This window comes from Carcharodon carcharias, chromosome 25 (genome assembly GCF_017639515.1).
Source record: "Carcharodon carcharias isolate sCarCar2 chromosome 25, sCarCar2.pri, whole genome shotgun sequence".
Classification (NCBI taxonomy): Eukaryota; Metazoa; Chordata; class Chondrichthyes; order Lamniformes; family Lamnidae; genus Carcharodon; species Carcharodon carcharias.
The window spans coordinates 14651359-14672145 of record NC_054491.1 but is presented as its reverse complement, the minus strand read 5'-3'; the positions used below and the strand labels follow the sequence as shown (position 1 = coordinate 14672145).

General features: G+C 43.4%; 2 protein-coding genes across 2 annotated transcripts in view; one reads left to right on the top strand and one right to left on the bottom strand.

The window, feature by feature from the left end:
- Positions 1–7531, top strand: part of slc37a4a (solute carrier family 37 member 4a) — a 34965-nt gene extending 27434 nt beyond the window's left edge. The window contains exons 8-9 of the mRNA XM_041174342.1: positions 1019–1157; positions 3066–7531. Coding sequence (XP_041030276.1) covers positions 1019–1157; positions 3066–3232 — 306 coding nt within the window. The 3' untranslated portion in view covers positions 3233–7531. The remainder of the gene's footprint in view (positions 1–1018; positions 1158–3065) is intronic.
- A 1493-nt stretch (positions 7532–9024) lies between these two features.
- The window catches only part of LOC121269641 (E3 ubiquitin-protein ligase DZIP3-like), an 84583-nt gene continuing 72820 nt past the window's right edge, over positions 9025–20787 (bottom strand). Inside the window, exons 32-38 of the mRNA XM_041174398.1 lie at positions 20369–20470; positions 20049–20189; positions 19602–19762; positions 16771–16897; positions 15630–15782; positions 12130–12216; positions 9025–9463 (exon numbers count right to left, since the gene is read on the bottom strand). Coding sequence (XP_041030332.1) covers positions 9383–9463; positions 12130–12216; positions 15630–15782; positions 16771–16897; positions 19602–19762; positions 20049–20189; positions 20369–20470 — 852 coding nt within the window. The 3' untranslated portion in view covers positions 9025–9382. The remainder of the gene's footprint in view (positions 9464–12129; positions 12217–15629; positions 15783–16770; positions 16898–19601; positions 19763–20048; positions 20190–20368; positions 20471–20787) is intronic.

The following is a 20787-nucleotide window of genomic DNA, read 5'->3' as shown; positions in this document are numbered from 1 at the left end:
GCTTAAGAAGCTCGACACCATCCAGGACAATGCAGCCCACTTAACAGCAGTCCATCCACCACCTTAAACATTCACTTCCTCTACCACTGGCACGTTGTGGCAGCAGCGTGCACCATCTACATTCTACAAGCTGCACTGCAGTAACTTGCCAAGTCTGCTTCAACAACACCTTCCACCCTGTGACCTCTACCACCTCGAAAGACAAGGGCAGCAGAGGCATGGGAACACCACTGCCTGCAAGTTCCCCTCCAAGTCACACAGTATCCTGACTTAGAACCATATCTTCAGTTTTCTGGGTCAAAATCCTGGAACTCCCATCCTAACAGCACTGTGGGTGTACCTACAACATATAGGCTGCAGGGATTTTAAGATTGCTCTCAAGGTAGTTGTGAGCTATTAGGGATGGGGCAATAAATGCTGGCCTTGCCAGTGATGCCCTCATCCCATGAACGAATAAATAAAAATTTAAAAATCCAAATACTGCAACTCAAATTTTCTCTATTGTGATCATTTTTGTTTTGGATCTGCAACTCTCTGATTTGTTTAAGCCCCACCAAAATGGCATCCTGTCTCCTACAAGGATAGTCAAGTTAATTTCTGTCCTTTCTTGGCACTTTCTGACCATTTTGCAACAATAATACTGCCACAGTAGCATAAATTAAATAGAAAGAAGTTACTTGGCAGTAGCTGGTATACGCCCAAAATCCACATAATCCACCACCTAGGAGGACAAGGGTGGCAGGTGAAACTCAAAGTCACGCCGCTTTGACATGAACATATATCACCATTCCTTCATTGTTGCTGGGTTAGAATTGTGGAACGCTTCACTGAACAGCACAAGGAGCACTGTCACCGCATGGACTGCAGCTGTTCTACCATCTTCAAGAGCAACTAGGGATGGTCAATATATGGTGGCTTTACCAATGATGCCTATATCCTCAATGTATTTTTTTAAAAATATTCAGACTGTACAATCTTTACACTTTTTTTATTTAAACTCCTTTCTCTTTCTTCCTAGCTATGGATTCTATCCTTGGGAGCCATTTTTGGCTTTTGTTCTTATGGGCCAATCGCATTGTTTGGAGTGATAGCCAATGAATCTGCACCATCTAACCTTTCTGGGACATCTCATGCTATCGTGGCTTTGATGGCAAATGGTGAGTTAAGAACAGAAATGTAGCTAAATGATGACAGGCAGCTTCAATCTTTATCCAGGGGAACTTGACATGGTCAGCACTGTCTTATTCCATAGGCACCCAATTTAGATTTCTGTTGCAGAGTTGAAGGTTTAGTATTGCCTTTCTGAATGGGGAGTGGAGCACTTTTTAGAGGCATGAATAAATTTCAAAGGATTTTCAGTGCATCCCCCCCCCCCGCCCCATCTGAACTTCCGAAGAGTCTTGGAAGTGCTGGGAAAACTAGATGCATGAGCTGGAGAATCCCTGCATAAGTTCATCCATTCGGTGTCAACACATCCTGCCGGGATGCAGTATAATTAAAGATCTCGTGATCTCCAGTCTGCTCTCTTGTTTTCGTATTTTCATACGCCCTCAGACTGTGACTGCCAGTTTGGGGCAGGAACTAAATAAGTCCAAATTCGATTCTAAACTTGGGAATCCTGTAACGCCTGTGATGATTGAAGCAGTTTTCTCCAAGGATGATCCTTTCAAACATATATTCCTCAAGGGAGTGCAGGCAAGACCGTGAATGCAGTTCCTCGCACGGTTACCTCCTCCTGATCTCAGCTGGGAGATGCACTGTGAAAGCCAAGCATTTGCTCAAAGGGAAACATCAAAGTACTTCACTCCAGACCATACTTGTCCAGCCGGAGGGATTTGGGCATTCTACCAATGACTGGTAAGGGTGACAGTCTCCTCACTCCTTCTGCTGGCTGTAACTGTGGACGGCCTTAACCCAGTTAACTGGGCAGGGGTCCAAAAACTCAACGGCTAACAATTTGTTACTGAATGAGCAATCTCAGACTGGCTATAGAGATGGCTGTTGGAGTAAATTAACAACGAATCTCACTTGGGGTTGCAGGCCGCCCGTGAGGCTGCATAATGTTGGTGGTGGTGGTGGTGGTGGGGGGGGGTGGGTAGAGGAAGTTTTACTATGGGCAGGATTTTTCCCCTCGTCGGGCAGGCGGGCCTGGGAGTGGCCGCAAAACGGACCGTTGCCCACGATTTCACGCTGGCCGGTTAATGGCCAGCGTGGAGGATGTGCTTGGAAACGCTCAGCGCTGCCGGGGTGGGGGTGGGGGTGGGGGTGGGGAGGAGAGCGAGTGCAAAAGTCTGCACCTGCGCGGAGGAGTGTGGCCTGAAAGGTCCCTGAAGGCAGGGAGCAGCCTCAGGGAACTGAAGAATTTAAAGTACAGCAGTAAACATGATCACCGGTGATATAAACACATGAAGAGGGACATGTAAAAAAAAAAAAAGGTTCTTAAATAATGCTTTCTTTTTTTTTTTCAGTAACCGTCGGAAACCTCACCTGGCCCATGGATGAGATTTCATTTAAAAAAAAATGTAAAGGCCGCCCGGGCCTATTCGCCCGCCCGCCCGCCAGCCAGCCAGCCAGCCAGCCAACCAAACAGTTGAGCAGGCGGCGAACAATACAAATTAGTTACCATTGCTTAAGGGCCTTAATAGGCCTCTTAACTGTCGGCGGGGGGGGGGGGGCCACTGCCGCCTCTCGTGCGCGTGCCCGCCGATCGAGAGTTGACGTGTTGACGTCAGGACGCTCGCCCGACATCGTCACGCGCGCTATTTCACCTCTGTTCGGGTCAGGCACGGCACGGCACGGCACGGCACGAGACGGTAAGTTCCGCCCCGGGTGTCCGGCTGTGTTGCATCTGATCCGCCTGACCTCATGAATTATACACACGATAAGGTACCAAAAATTTTAAAGCTCCGTCTGCATCATTAACTACCCGATTAGCGATCTCATTCAACAGGGCAGGGTGGCGCTGGCTGATAAACCCGAACCGTTTAATAGATTTTGTGGGCATGCGCAGCTCGGAGCTCCTCCTCCGCCGTTGACAATCCACCTTCTTGTCCTGTGTCCTGCAGTGGGAGGTTTCCTGGCCGGCTTCCCCTTCAGTTCGATCGCCAAGATTCACAGCTGGGACATGGCGTTCTGGATAGCGGAGGTCACCTGTGCCGTCACCACCGTGGCCTTTTTCCTGCTGAGGAACATCCGGACCAAGATGGGCCGCCTGCCCAAGAAGGAAGACTGAAAATTTCGGAACACTCATCCAGTAGAGAGCACGCTGCTTTGATCATATTGGTAAAGGCCCATTAGTGAATGCCGTTCTGATCACACCATTACTGAGAGTCGCTATTCAGCCAGTCCCATCACAAAATTCCCCTTTCCAAATCCCGTCCAAACCCAGTCTCACAAACACCTTGGCCCTTATTTATGCTGCAACGTTCGGTTATTTTAACCAAGAGTTCAAAATTTATTCCATTTCTGTGCTGTGGGGTTCTGTGGCCTGGAGAATTTCTTTCAACTTTGCACTAGGGATGACGTAGCTTCTTCCTGCTGTTCACTCTGGTTTAGTTGGTCGTGGTGGCTGGCCCCTATTTTATCGGAGTTACACAGCTCTGCACAAGAATTGATGGTGAATAGTGCATTAATTTTTCTTTTTCAGCCGCTCGTGTGAAATCTAGTCCAACTCCACAGAGTACCAGAATGTATCACTAGCCAGAGAGAAGAGCAGCAAGGGAGGGGGGGGGAATACAATTATCCTAGCTGGATCTCCACAGAAGCACATCACCCGTTGCCATAGTACTACTTAGAAGACTCCCCACACCTAGTAATGCAGGGAGACAGACCAAGCACGTGCTTATGTCTGTGTTCATGTCTTGTTTTTCCTGCAGCAGGTCACCAATCTGAAGCTGTAGCTTGAGGTGTGTCACTGCACATCAAACACAGTTGACCAGGAGTGCCTCCCACTCTTATTGCCTCCCACTCTTATTGCCTGCCATAGGCATGTTGGAAGGATTTGCAGGTTGACAATCAACCTGTTTGGCCACGTTATGAAAATACCTTCCATGGCCATCAAGTCCTGGAGTGGGACTCTGGCTCAAAGGCAGGGATGTTACTCACTGCGCTGCAGCACAGGACCTCCTCCCCACAGCGCTGCCACTGTTTAAAAATATATCCTCCAGTTGACTCTAGCTGTTAACTCCAGTAATTTTTTTCCCCACCTTGGCAAACCCAACAGACTTGGAATAAAAATAGAAAGTGTTGGAAAAACTCAACCGGTCTGGCAGCATCTGTGGAGAGAGAAAGAGTTAATGTTTCGAGTCCATTATGACTCATGAGTTCCAAAGAGGGGTCATATTGGGCTCAAAACGTTAACTCTGTTTCTCTCTCCACAGATGCTTGAAGACCTTCTGAGTTTTTCCAGCACGTTTTTTATTTTAGATTTCCAGCATCCGCAGTGTTTTGCTTTTCCCAACAATCTTGGAGTTTGCTGATCAGATAAAAGACTTTTATATTTATATAATGTCTTTCAGGATGTCCCAAAATACTTTACAGCCAATGAAGTACTTTTTGACTATAGTCACTATTGTAATGTAGGATCATGTGATCATATCTGCAAGGCTAAAAGGTCCGCAATAAAATTATATAACCATGCACTGATGTGCATTGTTAGGCATCTAGCCATGTCTTTGATTGGTACAATTAAGATTTTCTAATTAAACCCAAAAGTAATAGATGTCTTAAAGTCAGTAACAATTTAACATGAGCCATTGCATTATCATCAATCTGATATGAATATACGGACCAGGAGCAGGAATAGGCCATTTAGCCCCTCAAGCCTGCTCTGCTAAAATTAATAAGATCATGGCTGATCTAATAGTAACCTGAAATCTGCATCCCCTTACCCTTGATAACTTCGCGTCCCCATTCTTACCAAGAATCTATGCACCACTGCCTTAAAAATATTCAAAGACTCTGCTTCCACCACCTTTTCAGGAAGAGAGTTCCAAAGACTCATGATCCTCAGTGAAAAAATTTCACCTCATCTGTTTTAAATGGGTGACCCCTTATTTTTAAACAGTGACCCCTAGTTCTAGATGCTCCCACAAGAGGAAACATCTCCACATCCACCCTGTCAAGACCCCTCAGGATCTTGTATGTTTCAATCAAGCCGCCCCTTACTCTTCTAAACTCCAGCAGATACAAGCCTAGTCTGCCCAACCTTTCCTCATAAAACAATCCGCCCATTCCAGCTATTAGTCCGATAAACCTACTCTGAACTAATAAATATGGGCAGAGAAGAAAGTATCTTGTACTTGTGTGGATCACATGATGTAATCTTCAGGAGCGGTATCCCACAGTTCTTTGTTGTGCCTTGTATATTTTATTAATGGTCTTTGATCAGAACACCCACTGACACACGGCAGATTAGCAACTCTCAGTAGTGCATGGAACGGAAGTTATTTGAGCTCAGCTCGTGAGCCATTACCCATGTGATAAGACAGCAGCTTGCTATTGGTGAGTTTTCCCTTTCATTAACAGTCCCATTCTCAGTCTACTCCTGGTCTGCAAGTGGACAGATTTTAATAACCCTTCTCCCATCTAATTGGAGAAGTGAACTCATCAATCATACCCTGTTCTTCTTACTGTTCAACTATCTTCAAGAACCAAAAACATTGTCTATTTCATTGCTTCAATTTAGGTCTTGTACCAAGAGGTGTCATCAGTAATATAGGTGAATCCTGCAAAGTAACTTACTGAAGGGAGCGTGTTTACATTGGGATTATACTTGGATTAGGACTGATGTATGAGAACAGTGCATTGGAGTAACATACTTGGCTCAAAATTGTCACATTAATGGCTTAGTGAAATGAATGCGGTCAAGAAACACCTGACAAACACTGGAAGAATTTAAACACGTTGTAATCATTGGCATTTCAACAACGGCTAGAGGTTATCCAATGCCGTGTAGTCAGTCTGTATTGATTTGGAATAAATGAAGTTCCATTCACATCATGTTACTTCATTTTGCCCCATATTTAACAAGCTTTTCCTTTTCACATGGTCCCGATTAGCACACTGTTCTGTGTAGAAGAGAGAGGCTAGATGTTCTCCTCAAAGCTGCTGTCAATGGTATGCTTGTGTTATACATTTAGCAGTGAAGAGCAGCACACAGTTACTCATGTTGCAATGCTTTCTCACTGTTAAACAGTTGAGCTTCTATCCTGCAGCCATTGCTAATGGACAATATTGAGGCTAATGGGGAGAAATTCTGGCTTCAATGCTGGGTCTAACTCTCCAGGGCACAAAAGAATGGGAGTGCTGGGGTACCAGAGTCATGAATGCCAATTGCTCACTGTACAGAGACAGTTTCTCAAAGTTATCTTGCTACAGTTGAATTTATCTTTTCCAAACACTACTTACATTAAAGATTTGGGGGTGGTGGGAAAGAGTCTCAACTCCTGTTGAGTTATGGTGTCTTAGCAATAACTGGAAGGAGGTGCTTATGCTTCACAATTTGAATTTCCACTTTAATGTAATTAATCTAACTCTCAAATGCTGACCCTCGTTGTGCTTAACTCTTAAGTTATGCTTGATTAGCAAAAGAATCAGTGTTTTAATGAATGAAAATGTGATGGTTTAAGTTTTTTTAATAGTCTTAGATTTATGTATTAAACAGTATCATGAAACGGAAGGAGCCCAAGTGTCTTGAGAGTAATAGAACAGCTGTTGTCACAATAGGTGTAATTACTTAAAAATATCTCAAGTCCTTTTACTATAGTGAGGTATAAAAGGAGATGGTACAGATTCAAAAACAGCTTTTTAAAATCATTCTATGTGAATAGCAACCAGTAACTTTATTTTAAACATACAAGAAAACCAGCTCATATTTGATTGTGGCTTGCTGTCTCCTATGAGTGGGAGAGAAGGTGCCAATGGATATATGGTAATCTGTTCAGCAAAGACGGTGAGAAGTGTCAGAACTAACATCCTTTACTGAGGCTTCAATAACAGAGGCTCACAGGTAAGAGCTAATTGAACTTTACTTTTAAGACTTTTAAGAAGCTCAGACTGCAATATAAATCAGGTACGGCTATAGGGTGCTGGAAACTGCAGTCTGAATCTCAGAGCTACTTACTGCTCTTGGAGCACCTGCAGACTTGGGTCACCTCTGCATAGAATGGATATCAGCTGTACGTCGTCACTGGAATATAGGACGAAAAAATACCTCGTCCCCCAATGTTACAGGACTATGAAATCTATTTGCAACAACTTTGGACACTGCAACTTATACTATTCAAGTAGCCAATACCAGTTCAACATGACAAATCTGGCATGTAAGATAATGTCCTAGTGACTGTGTTCTGGAACGAATGCACTAGAATAAAAAAACCACTATTGTTTAAACTGGATGTCATTATAAATTTTGTCTTTTTATATTCAGCACTTAAGCTGAAGTATTCAGTGAGTAACTTTTATAGGATAAAAATTTATGTGACAATGTATTGAGTATCAAACAATATATTAAAAAGCTTTTATAATGAAACAGGTGCATATGTGTATGGTATTTCTACCTCCACGTGAATGGTTTTTTTTTTAAAAGAAATTTGTGCTCATCAGGGTGTTGAGGAATGGAATATTTTTCCCTTTTGAGGTTCCCAGTGTCAGCAACAAGCACTCAGTTCGGGCCTTGTACTATTAGATGCAAAGTTGCCAAAAGCATCATTCATCTCTTTGTTATCTCTAAATTTGACTATTCCCATCCACTCCTGGCTGGTATCCCAAATTTTGCCCTCTGAACTTGAGGTCATTCAAAACTCTGCTGCCCATGTCTTAACTCTCACCAAGTCCTGCTACCCTATCAATTCTGTGCTCACTGACTTGCGTTGGCATCTGGTAAAGCAACATCTTGATTTTAAAATTCTCATCCCTGTTTTCAAATCCCTCCATTGCCTCAGCCTTCCCTATCTCTGTAATCTCCTCCAGCCCCACAACCATCCAAGACGTCTCCACTCAATGAATTCTTGCCTATTGACCATCCCCAATTTTAATCGCTCCACCATTGGTGGCCGTGCCTTCAGCTGCTTGGAATTCCCTCCCTAAACGTCTCCATCTTCCTTTCCTTCTTAAAACCTACCTCTTTGACCAAGGTTTTGGTCATTTGACCTAACACCCCCTTGTGTGGCTCAGTATCATATTTTGTTTTATAGTGCTCTTTTGGAACATTTTGTTATGTTTAAGGCATTACGTACATGCTGATGAGTAAACCAGCCTCGATTATGCCCCAGTATGTCTCCCACTCCCATATCTTCAGCAAAGCAGCCTCCAATGGCATTTTTTCATTCATTACACAAGTGGTGTCCAACCTGTGTCTTTTCCAAGCTTGCCAATGAATAATAAATTTGGGACAGCTTTGCAATCTTACGGAGGGAAGACCCATCACATATGGGACTCTCCTGTAAACTGCTGTAGATGGCAACTGTCTACTCAGCACATGATGCTTAGGGGGGGTAAAGAGAGCTCAGGGCCCTCCCCTGGCCCTTCCCTTTAGACCCCTGGTCTAATCTAAGCAGCTAGTTCACATCATGGATTCTCCCTATTCATTGCTGATAGTGCAAAGCAGCAGAAGGTAGTAGTTTACCTTAACTGAAATCATAATGTTCTGTTTTTAGCACAAGGGCAACAACATGTTGGAACAACCACATCACGCTGAACAGCAGGCCTTGCTGGTGCCGTGTCCTCACTATAGAATGTAGTTTGTCCATCTCCTTCTGATTCCTCATGCAGTCAGTGCCAAAGCTCCGCTGGCCAACCCAGATCCCAAACACAAGCAAAACAGATTCCCCACAGAAAGGGGGGGGAAAAAAATCCCTGAAAAATAACGCTCCCTCTTCTTGCTCAAAATTGCACCTCCCCCACCCAGGCTAACAGTGAGGAAAAGCTGAAAACAAAACTCTTTGATATTCCAGAAGGTTCTTGTTAAGAAAGCAATTCTAAGGCCAGCATTATAAGTTCAATGCAATACTCAGCCGACACCAATACTTAGAAGATCTTTATTTTTTTTAATTGCAAATGATTACAAGCCCTCCCAGTACTTTTAAATTGTGCGCCAATAGCACAGTCAAGAAATCAGCATACCGTTCACAAAATAATCTTTGTGTTGTGACGCCAGCTTTGATTAGAACTTCTCAATGAATTAGTTTCAAATCCAGGATGCCACAATTATCCCAGGAACCCCAAAGTACTGTCCCCAACAAAATCGGGATGTTGTATCGTGCACACTCCTGTCCTGTAACCGCGCCACAAGAGGCTTCGCTTCACTGAAGCAAAAAGCCCAGCGATCGGATTCCCGGCAGGTCAGTCTGTCGACAAGGGTCACAGATTCCAGTTCACACAGTTAGGATTGCGAGAAGGAGGTTGCAAAGCTGAGTGTACAACTTGGGCAGCTCTTCTGCTCCTTCAGCCACAAAGAGATGCACTGTATTCGAGAAGAAATGCAGGGAGAAAAAAATGCAATGAGGAAAAAAAAACTGTGTACGGTACTTGAACACTATTTACTGCACAGAAACAGGCCATTCAGCCCAACATGTAGAATAGGAAATAATTATCTGAGAAGCCTTAGAGAGAGCACATGGTAAAGGATACAGGTTCGAAGGATCTCATTGAATGGGAGGAGCTGAACAACCAAACGGCCCAGTTTATTACTTTTTGGAAAAAAAAACTTAGAATTTTTTTTTTAAATTCCTCCATCTGTCTCAAAGACACTGATACTTTTTCTGCAGTTTAATTGATACCCGGTAGCCCGAGGTTATCATGGCCCGTTGGCCACTCTTTCAGGGTGAACTCAGACACTGGGCATTGCCAATTAAACCATGAAGAGCTTAAGGGCCGAGTCTGATCCTATTCTCCTTCGAAACCGCATGCGTGCTTCTCCTAGAGAGGGTCACTGGTTAGGTCAGCAGGAGCGGGAACCCTGGCAGCATAATGGGTCCAGACGGCAATGGTTAATGAGAATAGCAGACTTGGCAATGAGCTTGGGACTTTCCTGGTTTGCATGACATTGCTGTGCCTGGGTGACCATTTTGACTTAATCAGCTTAACGCGGCCCTCCCTCCAGGGGGAGGTGGCCATCAGCCACACGCTTTTGAACCACTCAGTAGGGTGGCCAACCCTCCAAGATTGCCCTGGAGTCTCGAGAAATTGAAGATCAATCTCCTGGACAATCCTGGAGAAAGATCATTGGGGCATTAAAAAAAAAAAGATTGTTTTTCTGTCATTTTCTTTGAACATTTCTCTTTACCAGATATAAAAATATTGAAAATGGCGGGGGTGGGGAGGCTGTTTGGCTGCCAGTCAAATGGGTATTGAGTCTTTTTGCTTTCTCATTGGTGTAGGAAGGAAGTGCGTCATAAGGATGGTTGGAGCGTGGGGTTCAAGTCATGGGATAAAACCTCCAGGAACACATTTAATCATAGTTGGCAACCCCATCAGTCAGTAAGAAGCTGGCATCCCGGACTTATAATCAGTTTTCAGTCATGAATTCCCTTTTAATTTGATCTTCTTTTGACTGCCATCATGTCAAGATCGTTTCTAATGCTACCATCAGTTTGAAGCACATTGACCACACAATAAGATGATTTGAACATGGAAGCACTGTTCCCTCCTCTCACATTGGAGTTGTTTCACCACTATCCTCAGGTCTATGTCGTTTAAATCTATTATCTTGAGTATTCTGATGTCTTGAATCCATGTGGTCTAGGAGGTCAAGGGTTTGATTCCTGGTGTGGCAAAGCCCTGGTTGAACGACACCTAGAGTACTGTAGACCTGGAGTACAAGATCAGTTCTGAGCACCACACCTTAGGAAGGATATATAGGCGTCGGAGAGAGTGCAGCATAGATTTACCAGAATTATACCTGCACCCCAAGGGTTAAATTAAAGGGAGAGATTACACAAATTAGGGTTTTATTCCCAGGAATTTAGCAGGTTAAGGGGTGATTTGATTAAAGTTTTCAAGATATTAAAGGTTAAGATAAAGTTAAGATAATTAGAGAGAAACCATTTCTGTGGTTTGGGGAGTCTAGACTAGGGGGGGGGGGTGCATAGGCAAAAGATTAAGCCAGACCTTTCAACAGTGAAATTAGGAAACACTTCTACACACAAAAGGTGGTGAAAGTTTGGAACTCTTTCCTGCAAATGGCAATAGATGCTCAAATCAATTTTAAATCTGAGATTGATAGGTTTTTGGTATCCAAATGTATTAAGGGGTATGGGAAAAGACAGGTATGTGGAGTTAGGTCACAGTTCAGCCATGATCTCACTGAATGGCAGAACAGGCTTGAGGGGTTCCCACTTTCGTATGGTCTATGTTGGGTTAGTTACCTCAGCTTGGTGAAAGGGGAACAACTAATGTTTCCACTCACGATCACTACACAGTGACTAGGTCTGCCTACTGTGATTAAATGTACTCCTGGGGCAGAATTTTAAGGCCCCGTTTCGGCGGGGACTGGGCCGTAAAATGCGGCGAGCCCATTATAACCCCCATCAACTTGAGCGGGAACGTAAAATCCCACTGCCGTAAAATTCTGCCCCTGGAGGTTTCATCGTATGATCTTCCCCCACGCTCCAGCCAACATATCCATCCTTGTGACGCACTACCTTCCTACTCCAATTGGAAAGCAAAAAGGCTGATTATCCAATTACATGATGCTTGATTGTCAGCCAGACAGCCATTTCTTTTCCCCCATTTTCAATATTTTTATATCTGGCAAAGAGAAATGTTAAAAGAAAATGACAAAAAGAAAATCCTATATTTTTTTTAAACTAGCCCTATGATTTTCTCCATGATTGCACAACAGTATCCTGGAGATTGATTTTCAATTCCTGGAGACTCCTGACCAACCCTGCAGGGTTGGCAACCCTAAAAATGAGCCTATGCTGTAAAGGGTATACCTACGGGGGTGAGGATTAACTGGACTGTGATGCTATCCAGAGTTGAACAGCCCAGCGCAAAAGCTTGCACAACAAATGGCCAATTCATTCCTGTATCGATCCTACATGATCCACTCAGAGGGTCAGCACCTACAGGAGAGGCGAAGACGGGGAGGAGGAAAATTAAAAAGTCAAAAGAAGTAAAATCCTTTACCTCTCTGTGGTACTTGTGTCCACATTTCATCACAAAGAGACGACTGGTGGTCAGTTCCTCCTGGCAAATCACACAGGGATCTTCATCCTCAGAAAAAGCAAGAAGAGTGTGAGGCAAGCAGCTGACAGGTGATTCACACCACCAAAGGACAAAAGCTGCATCACGCTAATCTCAGCAAGGAGGACATTCAGCCCATTATGCCCATTCTAACCCTACACTGGAGTTGTCTAATCACCCATCCTAGCTCTTTACCCATTCTCTTTAATACATTCTGTGCCATTATCCAGGCATTCTGATTAATTTGGCTTCCACAGCCGCTTGTCATAATGCATTCTATATCTAATAAGCATTTATGCATAAAGAGTTCTTCTAATATATAAAAAATTCTTCTAATCTCCTCTTTTATCCTTCTAATCTGGAGTTTTTGCCTCATGTTCACTTAACAACCAACTGAAATAATATTTTGCTATTTAAATTATTCAAACACTTTTATTGTCTCTCCCTTTAGCCTGCCGCTTTCTGAATACAGCCTCATTTTTCCAGGTCCCTCATTATATATCCTCTCAACACCCTGTTATTATCCTAATGAAACTGTTTACCATCATTTCCATGGCTCCACTATCCTTATTTGCGTTAAACTACATATAATAATTCAACAGGTGCTAGCTCCCTGCTCTTTTATTCAACAGCCTTGAATAAAAACACAAAACGCAGCTTTCCCTTTTAATGTAAAAACTGGTCTAGCGGCATCTGTGGTGAGAGAATGGATGTTTTCATGAATGGAAAGCGGCATCTGTGGTGAGAGAATGGATGTTTTCATGAATGGAAAGTCTCCAGTGGTGTTCCAGCCAGTGTTGGGGCCCTTGCTGTTTGTTGTATATGTTAGTGATTTGTACTTAAAGGTAGGAGACATGAACAGGACATTTGTAGGTGACACAAAAATTGGCTGTGTAGTTGATAATGAAGAGGATAGCTGTTGTCTTCAGAATGATATCAAAGGTTTGGTTGAATGGGCAGAAAAGTAGCAAATGGAATTCAATCCAGGAAAGTGTGAGGGAATGAATTTGTGGAGGGCAAACAAAGCAAGGGAATACTCAATAAACAGGAGGATACTGAGGGGGGTTGCATGTCCACAGGTCCCTGAAGGTAGCAGGACAGGTGGATAAGATGGTAAAGAAAGCACATGAAACGCTTTCCTTTACTGGACAAAGTACTGAATACAAAAGCAGGGATGTAATGGTGGAACTGTGTAAAACGCTGGTTAGGCCTCAGCTGGAATTTTGTACACAGTTCTGGTCACCACGTTACAGTAAAGACACAATTGCTCTGGAGAGAGTCCAGAGGAGCTTTACAAGAATGTTGCAAAGCTTGAAAATTGTAGCTATGAGGAAAGATTCGGTGAGCTAGGGTTGTTTTCCTTGGAAGGAGGAGGCTGAGGGATGACCTGATTGAGGTGTACAAAATTATGAGGGGCCTAGATAGCGTCGACAGGAAGGACCTGTTTCCCCAAGCTGAGGGGTCAGTTACCATGGGGCATGGATTTAAAGTGATTGGTAGAAGGATTTGAGGGGTCATGAGGAAAAACTTTTTCACCCAGAGGTTGGAGGATGTCTGGAATTCACTGCCTGAATTAGTGGTTGAGGCTGAAACGCTCAACTCATTTAAAAGGTACCAGGATCTGCACCTGAAGTGCTGTTAACTGCAACTGTATGCACCAGGTGCTGGAAAGGGGGATTAAAAATGAGTAGTTTGGTTCTTTTTTCTCTTTTTATGGCCAGCGCAGGCACGATGGGCTGAATGGCCTCTTCCTTTCTTTTTCATTCATTCGCGGGATGTGGGCTTCACTGGCTGGGCCAGCATTTATTGCCCATCCCTAGTTGCCCTTGAGAAGGTGGTGGTGAGCTGCCTTCTTCAACCACTGCAGTCCGTGTGGTGTAGGTACACCCGCAGTGCTGTTAGGGAGGGAGTTCCAGGATTTTGACTCAGCAACAGTGAAGGAACGGCGATATATTTCCAAGTCAGGATGGTGAGTGACTTGGAGTGGAACTTTCAGGTGGTGGTGTTCCCATCTATCGCTGCCCTTGTACTCCTTGATAGTTGTGTTCGTGGTTTTAGAAGGTGCTGTCTCAGGAGTCTCAGTGAATTCCTGCAGTGCATCTTGTAGATGGTACACACTGCTGCCACTGTGCATCGGTGGTGGACGGAGTGAATGTTTATGGATGTGGTGCCAATCAAGCGGGGCTGCTTTGTCCTGGACGGTGCCCAGCTTCTTCAGTGTCGTGGGAGCTGCACTCATCCGGGCAAGTGGGGAGTATTCCATCACACTCCTGACTTGTGCCTTGTAGATGGTGGACAGGCTTTGGGGAGGCAGGAGGCGAGTTACTTGTCGCAGGATTCCTAGCCTCTGACCTGCTCTTGTAGCCACAGTATTTATATGGCTAGTCCAGTTCAGTTTCTGGTCAATGGTAACCCCCAGGATGTTGATAGCGGGGGATTCAGTGATGGAATGTCAAGGGGCGATGGTTAGATTCTCTCTTGTTGGAGATGGTCATTACCTGGCACTTGTGTGGCACGGGTGTTATTTGCACTTGTCAGCCCAAGACTGGATATTGTCCGGGTCTTGCTGCATTTAGATATGGACTACTTCGGTATCTGAGGAGTTGCAAATGGTGCTGAACATTGTGCAATCATCAGCGAACATCCTCACTTCTGACCTTGTGATAGAAGGAAGGTCATTGATGAAGCAGCTGAAGATGGTTGAGCGGAGGATGCCGTGCCTATGATTCTGTGATTCTAGGATTCTAGAAATCGAGTTAACGTTTCAAGTTGATGACCTTTCATCAGAGCTGTTCTGCTGTAAGGTCACTGACTTCAAAGTTAATTCGGTTTCTCCCTCCACAGATGCTGCCAGACCTGTTGAATATTTCCAGCATTTTCTGTTTTTGTTTCAGATCTCCAGCATCTGCAGTATTTTGCTTTTTGCATTAACCTTTTAATGGTCTGTTCCAGTTGCAATCCTGCGTTTAAAGCTGTGTCTCTGTTCCTCCATGTCATTGAGGTGTTTGGCACTTAGTTAATATTTGCAAATTCTGCTCTAATCTCCCCAAATGTACAACTTAACGTTTGTCTAAATTGAACTATCTTTGTCAAAGTCGACCCTCTCTCACCTAATTAGATATCCCCTCCTGCATGCTTCCTCAAAGACCATTCCCCTAATTTGAAGGCATGGCAACTTTCTGATATTTGTCCTCATTGTTGATGTACATTATTAGTTTAATCGTTACAAAGAAGTAAGGGGCACTGTCTGGCACGATGAGTCGGCACAACACCTCTCACAGAGTCAATTGCTGTGCACACTAATGGAATGAAAAATCTTTCTCTCTGCTGGCGACTTTGGCTTGTTTCAATTTGGTCACTTGTAACCCACTTTCAACCTATAGCCTTTCTCAGAAAGACCAGCTTACACATGCACAAACACACGGCAAAGGTGAAAGGAATACCTGGAGGCCAGGTTCGGTACTGACTCCGCTCTGATGTGACAAACCCGTCGTAAATCCTTGCCGATTTATAAGGGAATCCGGTGTAACATTTCTCCATGTTGTTGAAGGTAACATTGGATCAGCTGGCAGGTTCGAATAGTCTAGATTTGTGTTCTGTGAGAAAACAAAACCATAAACCACATCATCTTTAGTCCCATCCTGAGAACCCAAATTTAATCTAGGTAAGGAGATCCATTAACCTGCATTTTAATCTAGTTAACTTGACATATCTTTCTGAATTCATTCTGGTAGGCCAAAATTAAACCTAAATTGACACTCAGTCTTGAGCTGGCCTCACATATTAGTCTCAGTGTGATGGGATTTTCCTCACCCCTCGTGATAAGGGTGTGGTGTACAACACCAGATAAATCCTGTATGAAAGATGCGATATGACTCTCTTATCCCCTCGCCCCACCCTGGCTGAGACCCTGACTGTTTCCTTCTAAATAGGAAACAAACCTGCCCACCAAAAACTTGATCCCGGTCATTCATTTACAGATGAAAGAAAAATCAACAGATGTGTAAATGGTTCTTTAAACCATTTTACACAGGACTACTGCCTGACTAAGATTCATAAAGTCAGGGACTCAAAATTATCTTTTATGCTTTCTAGGGGAATATTTAACAAAAAGAAAAAGCTTTACATTTATACAGTGCCTTTCACTGAATATAAGTTACAACAAAGGAGGCTTTGAAGAATGATTTCAGGCTGGTTCTATAGAGGATGGTTAATTTTCTCTATCAATTTACCTCACAAGCAGTAAAGGTGCAAGTTACCCTGCACACTCCCGTAAGTCAAACCAAATAAAAGTACAGTACTCAAATTCTACCTCTCGATGAATTTAGCATGCTTTGTAAATACAATAGAGCACCAATTAAATGTGCAAAATAAGGCCTGATCATCAATAAAACTAGGGGGCACTTTACAACCAAATCAACTGATAGCCATTTTTACTCTTTCTAATAGGACAGCTTCAGCTAACACTGGTCCAAATGCAGAATTATTGAAGCAAGACACACCTGCATGCTATGTCTGATTCCCTTGGCATATTCAAATAATCTAAAAGACAGTAATAGCATAAAATGGTTCCTAAACACTTACACCAAAGAGTGGCTGATGGTTTTTGATAAGGACTGATACTTGACTGATGATTTGTTCAAAGGACAGCCCAGACAATGAGTTATTGTTCATCGCGCGGACCTGCCGTAGAAAGATGATCATTGTTTCCCTGGCAAAAAACATTACAGAACATTAGGCCAGACTGACGATTGGAGTGTACGAGGCTGCTTCGACTAGAAATACTCAATGGTCTCCACATCCATTTCAGAGAGACATCAAACAACTGTGTAATGGACCTCACACTATATTTTTAGGTATATATAAACATGACTACTTCCTAAAATTTTAAAAACTGGACAAAGACTTTAATAAGCCTGTAACCCTGAGCAACAGGAGCTAATCTAGCAGTATCGAAGAAATTTGCACGTCGTCATCTGTGAAGAGACACTAATGCCTATGGACTGCAGAGACCAAATTCAACAGGAATTATACTAAGGCCAACTACATTTGATAAACCAGGCCTGGCCAACAGAGACCATCTTAAGAACCCAGACAAAGGAATATATATTCTTTATCAAAGCCAAAGTGGAGAGGTGAGAGTCAAATGGTCAAATGACCCCGCTAGCTGGGAGAACCAGTTACACTGTCTTGCTGTACTGCCAATCAGTCTGCCACCTTCCATCTAGTGAGCAGCAAATCATAACAAGGGCTCGGTCCAGGTGAATGTCTGGCCCTGATCTACACTGTTTCTTCTGGGACTTCTGAACTTCTATACCATTGACTACAAGACTAATTCATCTCTACTGTGCCAATCTCATCATGGAACTCATCCCTACTTGAAGGGCGAATTATCCAGCATCAGCATTTAGCCTGCCGACCTCTGTGGAAGAATACGCCATTGCACTTTGATTCTAGACTCTGGACTCACGTGAAACAATAATTCTTTGCACTGTAAATCTTCCTTTCCCTAACTCACCTCTCTTTTATCATATGAGTGAAAGGGAGGCTACATGGCAATCCTCCTCTCGTGTTTGAGTGTGTATAAATAACTATCCCTCTGAGTTTACCCTATCTCGAGTTTGCTGTAGGGTTATTAATAGAAAATTGGATCACACCTAAACTGAGGGTTTGGAAAAATACACCTATATTCATAAAGGGGGAAATCAAAAATCGAAACGCTTCTCTTACAGGTGGGCGGGGTGGGGGGGTGCGGTGAGAGGAGAAATCAGGGCTGTTTAAATTAAACCCTCTCCTGTCCATAACAACCGCATTCATTTGTGGAAATTACAGGATGTTAGGAAGTAAATGACACATTGAGCTGGACGGAATCATAGAACATTCAAGCAGACTTGGACTGCTATCAAATCCACCCTCTGGCTCCAATTTCCTTCTTATCTCAAACTGTCACTAACTTGCTCAACTCTTCATTTTTTTTTCATTCATCCATCGCTGGCTAGGCCAGTATTTATTGCCCATCCCCAATTGCCCTTGTTCAGAGGGCATTTAGGAGCCATGACCAGGTAAGGACAGCAGGTTTCCTTCCCTAAAGGACATTAGTGAACCAGATAGGTTTTTACAACAATCGTCAATAGTTTCATGGTCATCAGACTTTTAATTCTAGATTTTTTTTTAAATGAATTCAAATTTCACCATCTGCCTTGGTGGGATTCGAACCCAGGGTCTCTGGAATACTCATCTAGTGATAATATCACAATGCCACCGCCTCCCCCTTCAGACTTAAACAATAAATTTTAACAGACTATTTGACCATAGGATGTATCACAGCCCCACTAACAGCCAGATACAAAATCATGGATAGCAATCAGCGCCTGTCAGGAGAGAATTAGCTAGAGCTGGCCCTCCCAGTCACCATCGCTGCTTGTGTACGCAGGATAACACCGGGCTATAATGTTCTCTATGGTCAGATCGTCTGGCAGCACTCACTGACTGGGATTCAGGTGAGGAAAAACCATGTGGGTGCAGAACTGGTTGGCAATTGTCATAACCTGGTGCCTTCAAGACAGCAGGGGAAAAAAATAACAGATAAGTGGGCGTGCTGTAGAGGAAGCTGTAACTTGACTCCAGAGATGAAGATCTTTACAACGCACCCGAGAGAGACCTAATTAATCCAATAACTGGCTCAACAACAACTTATATTTACACAGCACCTTTAACATAATAAAATGTTCCCATGCGCTTCACAGCAGCACTATAAAACAAAATATAACATTGAGCCAAATAAGGAGATATTAGGTCAGGTGACCAAAAGCTTGGTGAAAGATGCAAAGATTTTTTAAGGAGTCTTAAAGCAGGAAAGCAAGGTAGGGAAGTGGAGAGGGATAGGGAGAGCTTTCCAGAGCTTTGAGCCCAGGCAACCGAAGGGACGGACACCAATGGGGCAATGCTTAAAATCGGGGAAGCTCAAGAGGCCAGACATACAGGAGCGGGGATATCTTGGCGGATTGAGGTGCTGGAGGAGATTAGAGACAGGGAGGGGTGAGGCCAGGGAGGAATTTGAAAACAAGGATGAGAATTTTAAAATCAAGACATTGCTTGAAATGGAGCTAATGTAAGGTCAGCAAGCACAGGTAGGTGGGGCTTGTTGTGAATTAAGACACAGGCAGCAGAGTTTTGGATGACTTCAAGTTCAAACTGCAACTGTTAAGCCAATGAACTCACCACCTCCCTGTCTCTTTGATATTATAACTTGTCCTGTTATGGTAGAGTGGTTTTAAATCTGACAAATTTTCCACACACACTATTTCCCTTCTGATTCTAATAATCAGGTTCCTTACTCAGTCCAGAGATTTTTTTTTAAATATATACGTGGATAGAGTCTCTCTATCAAGCATGTCTGTCTCCAGATGTTTTACCTGTTGTGTTGTGGGAACAACTCAGTCAATCGCTCCAAAAGTCGCTCCAAGTGGTTTTGATTTGAGCTCCCCACTTGGTTGGGATTGCCTGAACCAATAGGTGTCTGGTGTGGTAACCCAGTCGGTGCTGTCTGCACAGATAATCCCGGGGACATTGAGCGCTGTAACAGATTTTAAATCAAAGCAGTATTCTAATTAATAGCAGAATGTAAATGTTGAGAGGAATAAAGCACACATCTCTGGATGTAGCTGGTGAGTGTGGATTCAAGAACAGAACGGTTCCGGTGTTAAAGGCGGCCTTTCAGAAGGTAAAAACCTTCTCCTATCCAATGGGACATTGGTTCTCATGATATTTCCCACAAAAGACACAAATAAAACTACCGTCTCCCAATCAGAATGCAAATAGGTGTCTGGTGCGGTACCACCTAGTAACATGCCCTAGCTCACCTGTGTTATTCCCAGTTGATTGTTCAACGGAGCCAATCCTGGGGGAAATGCCGGCAGTGTTGAGGTTGCTCCCTGGCTGGTGTTATTCGTGGGAAAGCCACTGGAAGCCAAGAGCTCTTTTTGCTTTGCCATGTAGATAAGCTAAAGAAGAGTTGTTAAAAATATTCTTATCTGCAAAATGTACACATCTAGCCAGGTCACAATGTATCCGGCACTTGTATTACATTATTGCATTTTCATAATTGGTTTTCATTTCCTTGTAATACATCTTCCATATTCTGCATTAACAGAGCTGGATTTACTGTTTAAAAAACACTTACCATGAAATCAGACTGGGATGGGGGCAGGAGGACAGGAACCTGAGGCATGTTACTCAGCTTTGCACCATTCCGAATCAAATCAATCTGTTCATTGAAGGCACTCTTTAAAAAAACATAGAACATATACATAAACATAACAGAAATGCTTTCCACAGTTAGCCAAAGAGCAAGAGATTTACTCAATACTTTATCCTCTTAACCCTTACCTCTTTGGCTAGAGTAATTTTAAGTAGGTAAACCCAGCATTCTAAGAAATCATGGAAACTGGTTCCCTAAGAGTTAACTGTGGTCTCTTTCAGTTTTCTATTCATTGTCTTTCCACTTTCTCCCTCCTGGCCATTAAGTAATTATTTTGCCTAGTAGCAAGGTTCTCAGCTCAGAATGGGCTCAGTATTGGCGTACAAAATACACCCATGTCA